Source organism: Trichosurus vulpecula, chromosome 4, assembly GCF_011100635.1.
Source record: "Trichosurus vulpecula isolate mTriVul1 chromosome 4, mTriVul1.pri, whole genome shotgun sequence".
NCBI classification, from domain to species: Eukaryota; Metazoa; Chordata; class Mammalia; order Diprotodontia; family Phalangeridae; genus Trichosurus; species Trichosurus vulpecula.
Window position 1 is genome coordinate 200449665 of NC_050576.1, and position 21138 is coordinate 200470802.

The 21138-nt window shown below is 38.7% G+C and overlaps 1 protein-coding gene and 1 pseudogene across 1 annotated transcript; both read left to right on the forward strand.

The window, feature by feature from the left end:
• Positions 1–6036: 6036 nt before the first annotated feature.
• Positions 6037–6828, forward strand: LOC118846995 (AMMECR1-like protein). The gene is made up of 2 exons (XM_036755648.1): positions 6037–6209; positions 6321–6828. Exons 1-2 carry the CDS (start codon positions 6037–6039, stop codon positions 6826–6828), a joined length of 681 nt encoding a protein of 226 aa, XP_036611543.1.
• Positions 6829–13661: 6833 nt separating this feature from the next.
• LOC118846996 lies at positions 13662–16277 on the forward strand (annotated as a pseudogene).
• The last annotated feature ends 4861 nt before the right edge of the window (positions 16278–21138 follow it).

Sequence of the window (21138 nt, forward strand, 5' to 3'; positions counted from 1 at the left end):
AATTGTTCTCAAATGTCTTGTTTCTTAGTGACTATACTTCATTTGGTAAAGTAGAAGTAAGGGTTTGTAATTATTTAGAGCAACAAAAAACAAATGGGAACAAACTGGTTATTTTACAATGGATTTTACTGAAATCATGTACTTCATTTCACGTACATAATTATGTTCATGAATATCAGATATGATAGTCATTATAGCTATGAAGTCAGGAAGACCTAGATTGAAATCCCAACTCTACACATAGGAGCAGTATGACTCGAGGCAAGTCACTTGACCTCTTGGTGCTCCCTAAGACTACTAACTTCAGAGGAAGACCCAAATTGATAGAAGAAGCTTCCTTGCTCATCAGTTTTCTATGCCAGTGAAATCACAGGACCAGTCCCTATACCTATCTTATCTCCAACTAATAATATTTCATTGCAGTAGCTAGAAATCATTTTCTAAGTATAGAAAATAAAATTACTAATTTTAAAAAATAGAGTAAATGGATGAGCTTGTATCATTTGTGGAGAAAATACTTTATTACTTATTCATATTGTTTAAACCCAGCTTTTTTTGGCTAGAAATAGCCTAACCCAAAACTGTAGGTCATGTTGACCTCAGAGACCCCCTTGTGTCTTTGAGTCTACCCAAAACACTTTCCTGCCCAACAGCTTTTGACTTCCCCAAAATTTTATTGAATGTTTATATTTATCTTCTGATGTACATTTCAATTGACCTTTTCTATGTGCTGGCCACCCAGCTGTTTGTTCTTATGCTTTTATTTGAACTCTATATAATATAAACTCAAAAAGGCTGAGGGAGGGAACCACACCTTTTTCTGGCTTTCTCCTCTGTAGAAATGAGTTAATAAAATTCTTCCAAAAAAATTTGGGGGGGGGGATTTTGAGGTTTGTTCTCAACTTGACACAATGCATTATACATAAGTTATAGACGTGCTTTCTAATTCACTTTCTAGTTTCCTAATAGTAATATTTCATGTCTCTAACAAAGCTTCTAATGTTCTAGCTAATTCAGCACTACTTGGAATTCTCTAATGAAACTTAGCACAACAGTATTCTATTAAACTGTTATATTTACATATCTTGATTCTTTGTAATAACACTTTACTTAACTAATACATTCATTTAATTAGCTAGAAATAAAATTTTCCAGTTATTTAGAGCAATTCAAAAGGGAGCAAAAAAGGGATGCTTGACAGTCGATTACACTGAAATTATGTATGTGATTTCTAGCAGTCTACATAGTTTGTTAATGGTAATATTGTAGCTCTCCAGTTAGATTTCAGAATCAAATTCCAGCTATGTATTTACAGCAAAGCCACATCCATTAGAATGCTCTGATAGAACTTAGTACAACTGTATTATTTATCTTTTTTTTTTACTAGCAATAATATTAACTTAACTAGCTAGAAATCTCTAGCTATTTTTGAGTGTTGAGAAACAAAAAGCAATAATTCTATTGAACTTGTGACAATGTATCATACTTAAATACACAATTTGTACTTAACTATCTAGCTATTAGCTAGAATGACTTCCTAGCCATTTAGAACAATAAAAGAAAAAAGGGGAAAAAATTAGTTGGGCTCGTGAAAATGCTTCATTATTATTACATATTTGCTAATAATAATGTTGAGTTTCTTTGACTTCAAAGATTCCAGCTGTTGATGTCAGTTCCAGAACAATTGGAATGCAGTACTGAAGCGGTTCTCAAAGTATGTTCGAGGACTCTTTCAGGGAAGCTGCAAGGTCAAAATGATTTTTATAATACTAAGATGTTTTCATTTCTAATATGCTAAATGTCAACAGATACCTTTGTTGTTGTTGTTGTTTAGTCATTTCAGTTATGTTTGACTCTTTGTGACTCCATTTGGAGTTTCCTTGGCAAAGATACTGGAGTGGTTTGCCATTTCCTTCTCCAATTGATTTTACAGATGAGGCAACTGAGGCAAACAGGGTTAAGTGACTTGGCCAGGGTCACACAGCTAGTAAGTGACTGAGGTCAGATTTGATCTCAGGTCTTCCTGACTCCAGGCCTGGTGCTCTGTCCATTGTGCCACCTAGACATCAATAGATTTAACCCACATAAACCCAATCTCTTTATGGGAGGATCCTCAATAATTTTTAAGAGTGTAAAAAGATCCTGAAACCAAAAGTTTGAGACCAGATGTACTAGTGAAACTCAATGCAGTGTCAATGTATAATAAATATGAGCTAGGTTTACGTAGTGATGGAACATTTGTAAAGACTTTAGATTTTCTTTGATCTTCACAAAACTCTGTGAAGTAGAGGGTATTAATTCCCATTTTGTATATAAGGAAACAGAGACTAAGAGAGGCTAAGTGACTTATTCAGCTCTTAGAGCTAGTAATTGTCTGAGGTAGGGTTTAAACTCAATTCTTCTTGCCTTTAAATTCCCTTCATTCATGATTGGAGTCTTTTCCGAATCATCTTTATTGCCTGGTGTATTGTCCTCCACCCCCCACCTCTCCCACCCCCCAACCCCCTCCCCTATTCTCTCCTTCCCTAATCTCCTTAAGGGCAAGAATTATTTTACTTATCCTTAGTGCTTAGCATAGTGCCTGGCACATAGTAAGTACTTAGTAAATGCTTTGTATACCTAGCTATATATTGTCAGACAATATATACTATCTGACATGTATCTGGTTTCTGGTTAGTTTTCTATCTTTCTAATAGGAAGATAAGGATTTTCTAGCTAGGTTTCCACTAATAACATTATATGCATTAATCCATAGAATCTGATAGAATTTGGTCCTTGGTCAAACCTTGTTTGCCTCAGTTTCTCATCTGTAAAATGAGCTGGGGAAGGAAATGGCAAACCACTCTAGTATCTTTGCCAAGAAAACCCCAAATGGGTTTGTGAAACGCCAGACACAACTGAAAAGACTGAACAACAATGTTTCCTACTATGGAAATTTTCCTCCATTGCCTAGAAATAGATGCTTTTTCACTATTTAAATCAATTCATGCAAATGAGAGCAAACTTATTTCAGTGTCAAGGATTCATTCTACTTAGACTTGAGATATCATATCATATTTGAGTTTTATACTTGATTTCCAGTTAGCTATTTAGATTCCTGTTACTAATATTGGGTTTCTCCAGGTGAGTTTCCTGTATTTTAGACATCTGAATCAATCCCAAATCAATAAAAACTCTCTATGACATGTAATGCAACTTCAATACATAAATGTATTCTATTTAAGTATCTTCTTTCCCATTAACAATATTATACTCCATTAGCTAGAAATAGAATTTTCTATATATAGAACTACAAAACAGACTGGAGCATACTAGTTAGCATTCTGATAATATATGCTAATTTTTATCTGTAATATCTTTTTATATCGCTAGCTCCTATTAGGAATATGAATTTACTCAGGCTAGATTTCCACTACTACTACAATGAATAGCTGACATTTGTAGAACACTTCAAGGTTTGCAAAGCTCTCTGTGCACATTATCTCACTTGACCCTCATAACAGCCCTGGAAAGGTAAATGCTATTATGATCCCTATTTTTCAGATGAGAAAACTGAGGCAAACAGAAGTTAAATAACTTGCCTAGTAGGTTTTTGAAGGGTTTGAGGCAGTATTTGAACTCAGGTCCAGCAATTTTATATACATGCATCAATCCAAAATTTATAGGACCTCTCTCGTGGCACATGGTGCAATGTCAGTGTATTTTACTGATGTATCTTGTTTTGAAGTTTTCATATTTCATTCTATTATCTAGAATTGGCTCCTTCTTGCTATTTATTGAAACTATATAAAAAATAAAACAAACCAGATTTTATACAATATGTAATTGCTAGGTAAAGTACATGATTTCTTATAGTGTTTTTATAGTTAGGTTTCTAGTGTATTGCCATTTGCAGCCACCCAAAAATCAAAAGAACCGTCACCTACTTAATTTTCTTGGTTCCTAGTTATCATATAACACTCCTTTTGTTAGATACTTCCAGTTATTTTAAGCAATGTTGAACAATTTAATGCATATTTTTTGGTATTTTCCCCATGTATTCCATTCAGACACATATATGATTTCTGGTAGCGCAGTGGATAGAATGCTGGGCCTAGAGTCAGGAAGACTCATCTTCCTAAGTTCAAATCTGGCCTCAGACACATACTAGCTGTGTGATCCTGGGAAGTCACTTAACTTCTATCTGCCTCAGTTTCTCCATCTATAAAATGAGCTGCAGAAACAAATGGCAAGCCACTCCAGTATCTTTGCCAAGAAAACCCCAAATTCAGTCACAAAGAGTCAGATAGGACTGAAACAACTCAGCAACAACACCTGAATTGTAATGGCAATCCCTGGTTTCTCAAACTGGGTTCCCAGCATTCTTGCCACTTATATCAATCGAACATCAATAGGAACTCTTTAATGGGACTTGGTACTATGTCAGAGTACAACTCTAATCCACTTATGTATCTTCTTGCCTATTCCTACCTCCCACGGTTGTGATGAGGCTCAAATGATCTAATATTTGTAAAGCACTTAGAAACTTTAAAGCACTCTATAAGCATGACAGTTGTCACCGTTAGTGTTATTTTATTCCATTAGTCAAAAGTAGATCTATTTCCTTGTTTAGAACAATAGGAAACAAATTAGAGCCCACTCATCATAATGTTGAGCATGTATTCTATTTAGGTTATGTGTATGATTTCTAGTTTATAAATTTCTAATAATAATAGTTTATAAATTTCTAATAGTAATACTGGGTTTCCCACATTCTGGCTATATAAGTTAATCAGGCATTGGTAGGAACTCTCTAATTACGTACTGGGTAATGTCAATGGAAACTATATTCTTCTTCTGTATCTTATCTCCTATTAATAATAAGCTGTTCAATTAATTAGAAATAGATCTCATTAGGTATTTATAGCCATAGCAACAAAACAAAACAAAATAAAAAACTATAGTGCATACCTGTAGGGTTTTGTTTTCTTTTCTTTTCTAATATGTGCTGACTTATTGGTATGATTTCTATTTAGCTTCATGACATCAGATAAGAATATTAAATTTTTCTAACTAGATTTCCACCATTAAATCTATGTGTAACCAGTCCCAGCCTTGGCTCTGTTGAAGGAACTGCAGACCACAGGAGGTATTCCTAGCATGTGGACCACAGCATGGGCTGCCATGAAAATTGGCACCATGAGGAACTTCAGCAAAGGCCATCCATCACCAGGCAGATGGTATCCAAAAAAAAAAAAATAGAGAGATAAATAAATCTTCTTTGAACACTGTGAAAAAGATAATAAATCAGAAAAATCTAAATATAAGTCACTCTGGGGGGAAAGTCTTTTATCCTAATTTGTGTATTGGCAATTAAGGTGGGACTTATTTTACTGTTTTAGAATGCTAAATTAATTAAGTATCTTTGATTAAGTCTTACTAGGTGTAAAGCCCCAGGCCCACACCCTTTTGCTAACTAGATGTAAAGCCCCAGGTTCACACCCTTTTGCTGATTAAGTATGAATCCTTTGGCCCCTGAACAGAGTATAAAAACTCAGAGGTTGGGCCTGGCCAGGCCAGATGCTCTTCACTTTGACTGGAGGGTCCGCTTCTCTGGGGAGCCCCTGCCCAGGTGCATAGTTCCATGAAGACCGAGGAAGAGGAGGCACAGCCCTAGAAGTCCAGACTGCTCCAGTGACCGGGGAGAAAAGGTACAAAAAGCAGGAATCAAATTGGAAAAAGGAAAATTCATTGCAGATACAAAATAGCTCCCCTCCTCTGCTGTAGCTGCCCTTCAGGCCATATACATTTTCTGATTTCAGGTTCTGCAGCATTTCAGACCTCAAGCACTGAATCAGGATGGGAAGAAGATGCTGTGTTCCTCCACTAGAGCCCAAATTATCAGGAAGCGGAACACACAGTCACAGACACCAGTCAACAACTGTACCTGGCTCTAGTTCAGATCCTCTTCGGAACCACCAGCATGTAGATGGGACCAACGGAAGGGAGAATGTGTCTGACTTAACTCTGAGGCCTGGAAATTCCCCATTTACTCGAATGAATCCCACTTCGGGAGCTCTGAGTCCACTCTCCCGGCCCAATGGAACTGCCAATGCCACCAAGAATCTGGTGGTGACAGCGGAAATGTGCTGCTACTGCTTTGATGTCCTCTATTGTCACCTCTATGGTTTCTCCCAGCCACAACTTCCTAGATTCACCAATGACCCCTACCCACTCTTTGTGACATGGGAGAGGGGGAGAGACAAACAGCTTCGTGGCTGCATTGGAACCTTCTCAGCCATGAGTCTTCATTCAGGACTCAGGGAATTCACATTAACCAGTGCACTTATGGACTCCCGATTTCCCCCCATGACTCGCGAGGAGCTGCCTGAACTTTTCTGCTCTGTCTCCCTCCTTACTGACTTTGAGGATGCCAATGATTACCTGGACTGGGATGTAGGTGTACATGGGATTCAAATTGAATTCATCAATGAAAAAGGCATTGAAAGGGCAGCCACATATTTACCTGAGGTCGCTAGGGAACAAGGCTGGGATCAGATCCAGACGATAGACTCCTTGCTCAGGAAAGGAGGCTTTAACGCTCCAATTACGAATGAATTTAGAAAAACAATTAAACTTACCAGGTACCGCAGCGAGAAAGTGACAGTCAGTTACGCGGAGTATATTGCTTCTAGTCAACCTTGTTTCCAGAATGGCACTCTTCGTGCCCCGCCCCTCTACAAGCATGACCAGTCCCATCCCCCTGTGGCCGCCAGTGGCTATGACAACATTGGAGCAGGCGCCGCCTGTTCCTGGTCCAGTTATGTCCATCACTGCACCGTTCTATGATGCTAGCTTCCCTTGCGAGTCTGCCTTCCAGTTGATGGGGTAGGGGGACGGGGATTGCACTGAGTGAAACAGAACTTCAGGGGCCCAAAAGTGTTATCTCAGCCATTCTTCAAAATGGGGTTCGGGTGGATTAGGGCTCCTCCATAACTAGGAATTACCGTGTGAGGTGCAGAAGATCCTTAGGCGTGCAAGCGCCACTTCAAATTGCTGTTATCCGTGTGTCAGCCACACACTAGGAGCTGGAATTGTTGATTTATGAAAGCCCCCCCTCCCCCCAACCTCCTCCTTTCTTCTCTCCTTCCCACTTTCCTTTACCTACCCCAGATCAAGTAGGTGCCTTCCCCTACTAGTCTGGACAACAGAGTCCAACAAGAAACATTTTTAGGTTATTTTAAATTCCTTTTTTTTCTTTCTTTTTTTTTTTCTTTTATTTTACCAGAACACAAATACAAAATAGAGAAAAGAAACAAAAACATATAATAAACTTGAATATTGAAACTTAATTATGAAGTAAGAAAGAAAAAAAAGCATGTCATGTGCACAGCAGAACATGGGAGCAGATTCAAAATATGTAACAATAAATTTTCATTTCAAGAAAGCCTGTATGATAAATAATACACCTTATGTTGAGAATGGTCTGTCTTTTCTTTGCTTCTTCTGTTTTCTTTTGTTCTCTGCTGTGCACTTTTTAACTTTGTTCTTTTTCCCCTCCCCCCATCCCCCAGAAGGCTACAATATAATTTAGTTATGTTTCTTGATATATACATAGACATACAGATATATGCATATACTTATACATAATATACATGTATATATAGACATATACTTTCCCAAACATAATTTACTCCTGATCTTTGTTTTTATGTTTGTATCTTTTGTTTCCTATCCCTCCTGCCTCCTCTACTTCTACCCTCTACATTGCCCTCCTATTACTTGCCTACCCCCCTCTAAGGATCCCTCCCCTATCCTCCCATTCCCATTAATCTAAACTCCCTTTACCTATTCCCTCATTCTCCCCTCTAAAAATCCCTCCCTTATATTAATCCCTCCCTTGTTCTCTCCCCCCTCACTATACCCCTATAATTTTATTTCTTCTAAATTTAGAAGACTTATACTCTTCTAATTATATATATATATATATATATGTATATATATGTAGTTCTCTCTTGAACCCATTCCCGATGAAAGTAGGTTACCAGAACTACCAGCCCTCCTCCCCCATCTAAATCCTTTCTTCCTCTTGTACCTCTTTTGTATAAAATAGTTACTCTTTTTTAGCTGTTTCTACATGGTTTCACTTTTTAAATTCATATCATAGTCAGGTTTATCCTCCTCTCTAAGTTCAACAATTATTAATAAGAATCTCAGACATACATTTTACATTTTCTGTTATATAAGAGGTAAACAGTCTGTCCTTAAGAATCCTTTATAGCCAGTCTTTGGAATGTACCTTATGTTTGTCTTGGTTCTTGTATGTTGAATCTTGTATTAAGTTGGGGATTTTTTTAAATAAAGTCTTGAAAGTTTGAGGGTTTGTCGCATATCCATTTTTTTCATTCAAGATAATACTGAAATTTGTAGGATATGATATTGTCAGCCGAAGCCCCAGGTCTTTTGCTCTTCGATATATTGTATTCCAAGACCTGTGGTTCTTTAATGTCTCTGCTGCTAGGTCTTGTGTAATTCTAATTGTGGCACCCCCATATTTAAATTGTTTTAATCTTGATGCTTTTAATATTTTATCCTTGAGCTGGGGGTTTTGGAATTTGACTATGATATTCCTATGAGTTTTCCTCATAGGATGTCTTTTAAGTGGTGTTGGATGGATTTTTTCTATTTCTACTTCCCTGCCTTGTTCTAATGGTTCAGAACAATTTTCTGTAATTATTTCTTGTATTATTGTATCAAGATTCTTTTTTTGATCATAACTTTCAGTTAGCCTGATTATTTTTATATTTTCTCTTCTTGATCTATTCTCCAAATCTGGTGTTTTTCTTATGTTTCACTTTCTCTTCTATTTTTTCATTATTCATGTTTTGTTTAATTATTTCTTGATCTCTTATAATTTCACTGGCTTCACTTTGCCTAATTCTAATTTTCAAGGTGTCGCTTTCCTCCTTGAGATTCTGGATCTCCTTTTCTAATTTGTTGACTTTCTTTTCATAACCTTGTTTTTCTTGGATTTTTATTTTTATTTTTTTAGTTTTTCCTCCATCTCTGTCATTTGATTTTTAAAGTCTTTTTTAAGATCTTCTATAAATTCTTTTTGGGCAAGTGACCATTTGACGTTGCTCTTTGGGGGTTGGTAACCAAAAATGCGCTCCTTAGCACTTAGTTCAACAAGTGCCCTTGAACAGTTTGGCTTTTGAGTAATTCATTGAGCCTTACTAGGTGCTAATCCCCAGGCCCAAACCCCTATTAGGTGTCAAACCTTAGTGGGTGTGGATTGGCAACTAAGGTGGGGCCCAAGGTGGGGCTAACTCCAGGGAGGGCCTAGTTTACACGGGAGAGCAGAGGCTTTTAGACCACGTGGGTTTAAGTCCGTCTCTTTGTGATGATTCTAGGTCACGTGGGTGAGTCACATGTGTGACTCAACCCTGGCGCTGAAAAAGATGTAAAACCAGGGGTTGGCTGTCTGTTCTTTGGAGCTCTTTGTTGCAGCAATGGTGGTGCTCGGGACTCTGGGCCAGCCCTTGTTCTGAGTTCCTGGGCTGAACCTAGATGTTGGTAACTATGAATCTGTATTGCGTCTGTCTGTTGACGGTTGTACTTTGTAATTTGCTCTGAAGTTCAGGGTGCTGGTTTTTTCCCCTGAACTAAGTGAATGATATTTATATGCTGAATTAAAGTAAGCTTGTCAACCCCTTCACCTTGCTTTCCCTAGTTAAGCAGATCAAAAGAACCTGTGCTGTTGGCAGCTTTCCAGGTGCTGGCTGTGGGTGGATCTTGCACCCCAACAGAAGCTGCTAGCCGGATTGTTGAAGCACCTTTGCCTGTGCATTTTTTTTTTGTGGTAATAACTTGATTTTTGTAATCACCTCTACCCCTGGGGTCTAGGAAATGGTGCCTTTTGCCCCAGATCTTCAGTTCTCCCCTCTGGCCTGACACCAAAGTCAAACCTCCAACCTCCTATAAGTGCCCACAGCTGGGGGCTTTCTGCCACACTGCTTCTGCACTCACTGGGGGGTATGCTGGTTCCTTCTTACCCCCACCACTCTTCACAGCACAGCTGGGTCTGGCATTCCTCATCAGCAGAGGTTCCCTCAATGTTCCTGGGCTCAAACGCACAACTCCCCTCACTATCCAGGGTGAAAAGTTCTAGTGGCTGGGGTGGAGGCAGCCTCTCAGACCAACTAACCCCAGGACTTGCCACTAGTTGTTTAAGCAGCTTGCCACCTGTTGTTAAAAGGGAACCACACCTGGAAGTGTTTACTACTTGCAGGGACCAAACCTGGTACTGGGATTTTTCTTCAGATCTTCTCAAACTGTCCCAGGAAGATCCTGGTTGTGCCCCTGTTCTCCTTTGTCTCTACCCACACTTTGTTGGCCCTAAGGTGCTATTTTAACTCTTTTATGGGGGAAAATCTTGAGAGCTTGGAATTTTCTGACCTACTCTGCCATCTTCTCAGAATTCCCCCTAAATTCCTTTTTTTAAACTTCCGGTTTGGTGTGTACCAAGAGTTGATCGCAGCTCCCAGGCATCACAGGCTGACATCATGTTAGGGTTAAATTGTTGGGCACCATGAGTCCTTTCAGGCTCCTGTACAGAGACCATTCAAATAGCCAAAAGCCCTTTGGATGGCACATTGCAGATCTCACCATTGCTAAATAAACCCTGAATGTTTTATCTCTCATCCCACTGTCAGCTGGATTTTCTGGCACTCTTCTTGCATTGAGTTTACTGGTATTAAAGAGTGCTTTATATGATATAGCCTGCTCCTGAACAGATAGGAGATGCCTGAAGAAGGGCAGAATACATCGCTGAGGCTGTATGTGAACATGGAGATGCTCATGTCTCACCATGAAAGCTCTTCTTTACCACTAGTCTACCTCACCCATACATTGTTTTCAGTGCCTAGAGCTGGATTTAGGGTCTTGAAAGCTATGTTGATGTTTAAATACACAGTTCGGTCAGGGATTTTATGAGGACAGAGTAAGACAAACCAATCCAGTGTCTTGAGGCAGTTTTAACTTCAGGCAAGCTTCCTAGGGGACCTTTAAGCAGGGCAGTTGGGTGTACGGATCTTTTAGAGGGAAGACTCACTATTCTTTATTGTAGGTCTTCAGAGCAAAGCAGAGTAGTTTTAACTGGCAAGTCACCAGTCTTGCCTAACATCTTGGGAGTTGCCACCCCACCAGGGCAAAATGAAGAAGAGATCATTTTATTCCAGACCATTCAGACTTTCATGTGTGCTCGTACTTCCCTTTTCTCATTTTTGCTGATTTCCAAACATCTGCTGGTAAGGTTCCTCCTTCCTTCTCCTTCTATCTACTCTTCACGGCCCGTTCAGTGATGTCACTGTGCAGTGCTCCTACATATAACCCGTGAACTTGGAAGAAACATTGGAATAAGGCATCAAAAAATGACTGAGGAAGAGGAGGCCAGTTGGATGAAAGATTCTTATGATTATACACTGATTACTGGCAATAGTGGTTAGAGGACTTTGAGATGAAGTGCATGACTGACCCAGGGGATACAGTATCTGAATATATTTTTTAAAGTTTAAGTGTGATAATGGTGTGGCTTTTTGAAACTGGCTGACGGTCAAGTCAAAAGTTCCTGTGAGTTTTATTCTAATATGTAAAGGGGGAAATCTAAGAAACTACATGCATGCTGTTCTTGGCATTGCTGTCCTTCTAGTTTCTTGGAAATGTTTACAGAACATGATGCTCTGCCGCTCTTGAGGATACATGTTGTATAAGGGAAAGGTGGGAGTTACGTCAGGATTTCTGTGCAATATCACCCCAGACTGAATTTTGTGCTGGGTATTTCTCATATATCACCACTTTTCCCTTGCAATGTTACCGAAAAACCTTTGGAAGATGAAGGGATTGTTTCACAATTTCCTGCTGTTGAGAATAAATCAGTCTTGTTACAAACTAGAGTGATAGTAGTTACTCTTAGGTGCCATGGACTGATGTAGAGGGGTGCTTCAGCTCTGGGCAAACTAGCCACCTCTAACTGTACAATATTGATACATAGAGCTACACTCATTACTGTTCAAATATGCTAATTTCTAAAGAATTTTTAAAAAAGCAAAAAAAAATTGGTGCTAAGCTTTCACCCCTGAGCATGCTCAGTGAGACCGGTCATGCAAGCAGACAGTGACATACTATTCAAGCCTATTTTTCGTTTTTAGATGTTGCCCTGCTCTGTGTCTTTCTCCTGTGTATGATGTGTTTTTTTTTTATTTTATGAGAAAATTTTATTTTATGAGAAAATAATACTATAAAATATAAAATAAAAATTCCAGTACTGGGGGACTGGCTCACTAATTGCAACAAGCAAATGGAAGTGGGCTCCATGTCTTTGGAACGAAGAAACCTTACTCCATTTACACTCCCTCTCACATTTAAACCTAGTTTAGAAGTGGAAATGCTGTTATGCCTCTTGGTAGGGTGAGGTCAACAATGAACGGACCGAGGAAAACTGATCTGCCCTCTAGGGAATGGGCATAATCAGTATCAGTCCCACATGTGGTCCAGTAAGAAAGTAATTTAGAAGTGTGCTGGTCAAGGTCACCTCATAAAAATGAATGGCAGGTGGTTCTCAGGAAATAATCCTATGTCTAGATCATTATATGGCAGCTTTGCATAGGGAGATGGCAACTCCAAACTGAAACTTCATTGCCTTCCACTTGCCTGACAGCAGTGATTGGGATGGCAATTGGTTAAATCTCCTGTTTCTGCATAGTGTCTCATTTTGTCCTTGCACTGCCCTGCTGGACAAATAAATATTGTTTCTAAGGAACCAGCTTCCCAGTTTGCTGGTTTGATTTGGTGTTTGTTTCATCACTAGCTGTGAGTGCCTTTTGGTCTGGAAAGTTTTGATTGTCTCATGATAACCACAGCTAGGAAGTTATCTCTGTAATTATGACTTGTCCTTGTTTTACATTAACTAAAATAATGTTTTTGATCCCTGGAGTTTGTCAGTGCTGGGATGTTTCTACTGTGAGCTTCTTAAAACTTATTCACTTCATAACATTAAAGCAGCCATTGTCAGTAGACACCCTTTCAATTTGAAAGGTGTATAGTAAAAACATAAATATTTTATTGTTTATAAGAAAAATTGCCTTTAAAAAAAAATCCTGGATGCTCATTTAACTTTTGCACAGGATCAGTTATCTTTCATGACACATTAACATCTACAGTTTTCACTGACAGTTGTCTTTCTGTTGGTTTTCTAGAACTTTATTGTTCATTTCTTTCCCCTAAAGCAAGAGACCTAGTATGACCTTCAGTGCAGAGACGTCAGACCAATTCTTTGTATTATACTTGGTTGCCTCCTAGTTATATAACTTCTGAATGTAAATCATTGAACTCTATCCTCTAACGAAGTATTGTAGAGATTAAATCATAATGGGTAAAGATTTTTCTTTGTACTATCTCGTCTTTATACCATGTGCCTTGAACTATTTGGAGTAATAAAATTTTTTCTTCTTACTAACAAAAAAAAAAAAAACAAAAAAACTCAGTGGTTAGCATTTTGTCTGAGGCTCTCACTCACTGGAAGAATGTTGGTATGGAGACTCTGGGCAGACATTGTTAAGAGCACTCCAGCTTTGAAGAAACCCAGATGTTTTGTTTGGGGAGGGCTCTCATTCACTGGAAGAATGGCGCAGAACTCTGGGCTAGCTGTTGTAACTGCCCCCCACCCCCAGCTTTGCTAACCCAGATGTTGGTTTGTATTTGGTCTGTTTATAATGTATGTTTGTAATTTATTTGTATTTGCTCTGAAGTTCAGGTTGCTGGCTTTTCCTCCTGAACTAAATGAATGATGTTTGTATGTTGGATTAATGTGAGATTGTTAACCCCTTAAAGTTACTTTCCTTAGTAAAGCAGATCGAAAGAACCTGTGCTGGCAGCTTTTGTTGCTGATCTTGGTAAGTCTTATACCTCAACAGCTGCTAGCCGAATTGTTGCTATGATTTGCCATCTACTGTGATCTCTGAAAAAATTTGGGAAAGGACCGCAAGGAACTAGAAAGGAGTGCTGAAAAATTTCTAAGGAAAGATATATTATCTAATTTCAAATAAACAGGAAGAAAAATTTTCTCAGACATTTGGATGTATTTCTCTTGTTGAAAATCCAGAATCAGCATATATGTGTGTATGTGTATGTATATGTATATATATGCGTGTATATATATGCATATATACATACATATGCATATATATACCTACATATATATATATATATATATATATACACACATATATGTGAGAGAAAATACTCTACCTCATTCCTAGCTATGATGAAAATTCATTCAAGACTCCAGATCCAGTATGTATGAGCAAAAAACATTATTAGTTGATAAAGTTATTGTGGAACATGAATACATTCATCCTTCCAAACAGTACACTATCATATGCTTTATCCTGGGGAGTGAAAATTCTTCATATTGATGATATGAAATACTATATTAAACAAAAGAAAAAAGTATTGCTTATGATCAAGAAATCAAGCACATCAACAAGAGAGGTGGAAAAAGCCCTTTGTAAAAATAGAAAATTTATTGTTGTTCAATTGTTTTCAGTTGTGTCTAAGTCTTTGTGACCCCAGTGGGAATTTTCTTGGCAGAGATACTGGAATGGTTTTGCCATTTTTTTTCTCCAGCTCATTTTACAGACGAGGAAACTGAGACACACAGGGTTAAGTAACTTGACCAGGGTCACACAACTAGTAAGTGTCTAAGGCCGGATACCAGCCACCACAACAAAGCATTTTACCTTCAGCTGTCCCATATGCCTTGAATAAACTATTCTGCAAACTAAGTCCAGCAGTCTTTTTGATATGGATAAGAAGACATTTAGTCTGCAAAAGCAAATACATGCTAAATAAACAACAACAACAACAACAAAAAACCCAGAATAGATTGGGAACCAAGTACAGCCAAGCCTAAAAGAAAACAAAATGAGGGCTGTGTGAGCACTATTCACAAAAATACTAAGCTCTTCAAGCCCATCTTCTAAATGAAAAATGCAGAAACTTTGCGTAGTATCCTGAATATCAAGTTGTTAATGATTTCACATCCAAATTAGTTTATGACTTTATGGATGACAAAAGCAATATACCAGAAGAGTAAAATGCAGTGTTGGATCTTTTGCCCTCATTATTAGAAATACTTGGAAAAGGAATGAACCAGAAAAACAAGTGGAATTGCACCTTGTGTGTGTGTGCGCGCAAGCACATATACTAAATCTAGCGGAGAAGGATCTGGTGCAACTACTTCTGAATAACAATACACAAGGATATATTCCACGAGTTTCTGAATATCAAGGGAAAAAAAGAGTTCACATGAATTGGATTGGATTTTAACTGATCTGCCACTTACCAGGGGGATTAACAAGGCCCTGGCTATGGATTTGGTAGCTGTCCCAAGGACACCCTGCCTGGCTGATCAGACTTCCCAGTATAGAGAAGAAAGATACTGCCTTTATATTCTAGATAGTCATAGTTTCTGATCTTGATGAAACAGGTAAAAATGTATCTGGACTATAACAAAAATCAGACAGTATACTTTTTTCCATATACACGTCTGAAGAAAGGAGGCACCAGTTTCACCACATGTTTATGGTTCTCATCTTAGAGTCATTAGCAATTCACTAGAACAAACTACAATTCAAGTAAAGATAGTTATCAGTTTTATTAGTAAAGAACCTAAGGAAGTTAAAGTTCAAAGCACAGATCTTCAGGGAAGCAGAACCAAAAAGTGCAAACAGTATTATTTTTGTTATTTCAGTCCTGTCTGATTCTTCATGACCTCATTTGGGGTTTTCCTGCCAAAGATACCGGAGTGGCTTGTCATTTCCTTCTCCAGCTCATTTTACAGATGAGGAAACTGAGGAAAACAGGTGACTTGGCCAGGGTCATACAGCCAATAAATGTCTGAGTCCAGATATGAATTCAGGAAAATGAGTCTCCCTGACTCTGGGCCTAGCACTAGATTAGAAAGAAACAAAACAGGAAGACAGAAAGAAAATGTAGAATTATATTTAAAGAACAAAACAGAATTTGCTGCTACAGAAGAAGAAAACAGTGTTTATAGTTCACCAACATAGTCTTCAGTGGAATTATTTCAAACCAGTGAAGAAAATTCTCAATTTTGAGGTTTTACAAGCTATTCTGAAAACAGTGGTTCACATAATATGTTAAACATTTGGGAAGAAGAAAATGGGAAGAGTGTGTTGTCTGTGTTTCTTTCTTCTCCTTCTTCAATCTCCACATGAAGAGGGTACAGTCTCTGGGAAGCCCCTTGAACTCTCCTTGAATCTTCCCACTAGATCTGGCCTTCACCTGAGGCCACAAGCCTTTCCTTATCTCTAAGCCCAAATCTCTACCTAGCCTAGCCCTCTATTGTCCAGCTGCTTCCCACCCTTGATCCCATCAAAATCCCGTTCTCTTGTTTCCTGGAGTCTTGACCTCTAGTCACCCCAGTTCCAGACTCCTCCTTAAGACCCTCCCTAAACCCCTCCTCTAGTCACCCCAGACTACTTGACCACCCCTCAATTCCTCCCACAATCTTTCTGTGTATAACTCCATCTTGCTTCCATGAAGGCACTCAGATTCAATCTAGCTCAGATTGAATCTGGCCCTCTTGTGAAAACAAGCATCACAAAGGATGAGGTTCCTTAAGACAACCCAATATGTCGAATCCTTAATAAACTTTGTTTTTCTGTGGCTGAGAAGGCTTCAGTAGAATTCTTTTGGCAGGACCCGGATTGTCAGTATTTTGGGGTCTTGAGCACCCCTTACCATCAGCATTTTCTTTAACCTTACCATTACTTGCCTTGGAATGGCTGGTTATTCAATTGAAAACCCATGGGATAAGAAAAACTAAAGGTCAAAGAACATAGCAATTAGATTGGGGAAATTTAGAGGGGAAACCCAGGATGGTATGCCCAGGTCAGGGGATCTGGGGAACAAGGTCCAGCACAAGTCTTTGGTTGCCACATTGGTGGAGGGGCAAAGAATCCAAACAGTGTGAAGGCAAACTGGTGTGTTCATCTTACAGCTCTTTTTCCTTGGTAGTAACAGAGACAGTGGTGCAGGCCAGGAGGTAGAGCTGTTCCAGAAGTGGGCGGGCAGTAAATGTACAGGATGGAAGAGGAAGAGGTGGCAGGCATCCTCATGAAGATGTTCTTATGCAGTATAATGTTTGGGTCCATGTCTAGTATTTTCATGGTGGATGGCAATGGTGGTTGGTAATAGGATCTGGGATGGACTCCTCTAGTACTACTGAAAGGTACTTTTCTCACTGATGAGCCCTGTTGGTGGTGCCAGTTGGTTGAAGTAGAACTTCTGATCAGATGATACATTTCATTAACACCTGCCTGTAGCATGGTCTTATCCGTTAATTAGAAATCTGTTTGGTTTAGGGTGCCATGTGGTGTTAGGCCTTGCTTTTCTGATCACAGTGCTTGTAATTAATATGAGAGCAATAGGGTGAGAATCACACTACTTATGTGTAGTTGCAGTTTAATTCTTAGTTATGTAATTTTCAAGCATGGAAATATTATAATTCACTTATAATGTGTGATAGCATGAGGAAAATGCTTTAAGGCAAGCAATGCTAATGATTCAATAGCAATGCAAAATCAGTAGTCACCATAATTAAAAAGAATACCCAAAATTGATAACCAATAATCAATCATCAATCATTAATAACAAAAACACAATAATCCAAAATAAATATCCAATAATTGCCCCTTTGCTAATGTATGTAACTCTATTACACATATGGGAAAAACAAATCCAATTTTCTTAAAATGACTTTCTAAAATTAGAGTCTGTCTCCTCTTCTTACTAAACCTATTTTAGTGATGCTGTGGACCTGGACCCCTAAGAGGCCCTGGACTTTCCCACATGGCCCAGCCCCTGGCATCTTGCCTGAGGCATCTGGCCCATCCCCAGATACTCTATAGTCCTTTCACTGTGGCCCTGCAGACTCAGCCCAGACTACTTAACTCCTTTAATGGTCTGCACCTGGACCACCCCAGGCTATTTACCACTCCTTAATCCTATCTAGATCTTCTCAAAGTCTTTTGTTGTATATTAGTACCATTCTTACCCCCATTAAGGGGCAGATTCACTTAGAATCTCTCCCACTTCTATGTCACAATAAACTACTTTGAAGCTTGAGTGGTTGAATTCTTTCCAGGCAGACCCCCCCAACCCTTATATTTTGGGGTCCCCAGCACCCCAAACCACAACATATAGAACATTGAATGTGGCAGTAAAGAAGACTGGAATTCAAAACAGTCTACTGGGCAAATCACCCACTGTGCCTCAGTTTCCTTATTCGAAAAATGGAGACTGACCTCCCAGGGTTGTTGTGAGGATCAAATACATTAATATTTGTGAAGTGCTTTGTAAATCTTAAAGCACTATTTAAATACTCTCTATCGTTATTGTTCCCAAAAGACTTGAGTCTGGAAACTTCTGACCAAATTCACTTCTTTTACATTCTTTTTTCCTACATTCTTTTAACAAAGAATATAGAAATAAAACAGGAGCTGATGTTGCTTGATGACTTCTCTACTAAGGAAATAGTAAGACTGTTGTTATTTTTGTTATAGCAAAGTTAAAAGTCCTAGGAAGTTTCTCCCAGAAATCTTTGCCTGCTTTTAGCTTTTGGTTGGATCAACTTTCAATCAGGGAGTGGATTGCAAAGTATATGGGATCCTGTGGAGGAGTTAGTTTGTGAGTTTAGGAAAAATATCTCCCCATAAAAAGTAACCTTAGAGGTCAAAGAAATAGCTATATGGTTGTATAAATAGAGATCTTTGTAGTGATGAGCCTTACTGATTTTGTCTTCAAGAAGGCCGGTCTCCAGTACCTTAGAGATGTCCTCCTCTACCAAGATATTCTGATAAGACTAACCTCAGAAAAATGCTTTGTCCCACTGGAACAAACCTGATCTTTGGCCACTTCGCAGATCCTAAGGTTAACGTGTTCTAACGCCAAAGTTAATAAATTCTTCTCCAAATCATTATCTTAGAGATTTCCTGCTCCACCTGGATATTCTGATAAGACTAACCACAGAGAAATGTTTTATCCCACTGGAACAATCGTGATCTTTGGCCACTCAAATAAGAACCGTGGTTGAGCAATCTTGCCTGATAGACTCATTTTGCCTCTCTGTCTCTCTCTCTCTCTCTCTCTCTCTCTCTCTCTCTCTTTCTCTGTCTCACTCACCCTCTCTCTCTCTCTCTCCATATCTATCTATCTACCTATATCTATCTATCTGTATAGATAGATATATATATACAGATAGATAGATATAGATATATACAGATAGATAGATATAGATATATGCATACTATATATACATATATTGTATGTGTGTGTGTGTTTGTCTGTGTGTGTGTATTCCTTTGGTTGGTGCTTTGCAATCTACCTGACAATTGCCCATCAGCTGATGCTAATTAAGGTTTTTAATCTCTTAGCCTTGCCTCCGGATTTATTGACCTCCAATTGAACCCACCTGTAAAGTAATTCCTTCCTTTAACTGAGTCAGGCAAAAGGCACAGCCAACTCAGCTGTTTTCTTCAAGATGAGGAGTGTGCACACACGCATACATTCCTTTTCACCATAAAGGAGAATATCAGTCATACTGGAGTTATTTTGATGACATTTTTATGGAAGCAATATACAAGATTTCTAGATTTTTGTCCAGCTTCTTCAAAGTAATATTACATTTTTCTAAGTATGTTGCCAATATTCTAGCCTTTTGAATCAATAAAAACTCTCCAGATGGACTAGATACACTGTCAGTGTATAACTCCAATCAACTTTAAAAAGTTCTTTCCTAATATTAATATTCATATCTATAGCTGGATTTAGATTGTCTAGCTTTGAAGAACAACAAAAAACAACCGAAGCTAACTATTCAGTCTTTTCATAATATATGTTAATATATGATTTCTAGTTAGTGACCTAGCTCCCTAATAATCACATCAACTTTCCCCTTTTTTAGTTTGTCATCTCCTAACCTGGTGTACCAATCGAGTATCTGTAGGAGCTCTCCAGTAGAACTTGGAGCTGTGTCCCTGTGTATCTGTAGTCTACGTATGTATCTTACTTCCTCATTATAATATTCTACTCTGTCACCTAGAAGTGGACAACTTTTTGCTATTTAGAGCAATGTTCAACCAATTGGATCAAACCAGTTGGAATTCTCCCAGTATTCAATCGGCACATTGAATGCATGATCTTGAGTTAACTAGCTATCATTATTAGAGTAATGATAGGTTTTTGGTTTTTTTTTTCCCAGTGAGGAGTCAAGAATTTTAGCTTTTTACATCAACCTGACATAAATAAGAACTCTGTAATGGGACTTGGTCCCATAAGAATGGAAGACCTTAGTCCATTGAACTAATTTGTTTCCTACTAGCATCATTTCCTTCTATCGTCTAGGAATAGAGCACTTTTATTGGGTTGAGTACATTGGAGGAACAGAGTGCATATTTGACCATATGTGATGTCTCAAGTTACATGCATGATAGCTGTTGGGCTTTTGTGTAGTAAAATTGGTTGCCTTGCCATAGCTAGGGCCCAGTTGAAGTTGGATAAGATTCCTGTGCGACTCCTTCCAGCTTTGTTCGGCAGAGTGGGAGTGGGAGTGAAAGAGGCAGATGATGACAGTAATCCAGGACTGAGGTTTGCTGAAGGATGAGCCTCAGCAGCAGCAGCAGCAGCCACAACAAATGACAACATTTGCATAGCATCAGGCACTGTGCTAAACACTTTACAAATAAAGTTCTGAGAGGGAGGTGCTATAATTATTCCCATTTTACAGTTGAGAAAACTGAGGCAGATAGCGGTTAAGTGACTTGCCCAGGGTCAAACAGCCACTTAGAATCTGAGGTCAGATTTGAACTCAGGTCTTTCTGACTCCAGGCCTCTTGTATCACCTAACTGCCTATGATAAAATAAGGGGCAAGGAATTTGAGAGTAGAGAACAGTATAGAATTGAACTGGCTTCCTATCGAGTTAAGGCTAGAGAGGGAAGTAAAGTCAGAATAGAAGTAATCATCAGAGAAGATGAAACAGAGCTGAGAGGCACAGCTAATGCACTGGATGACTGAA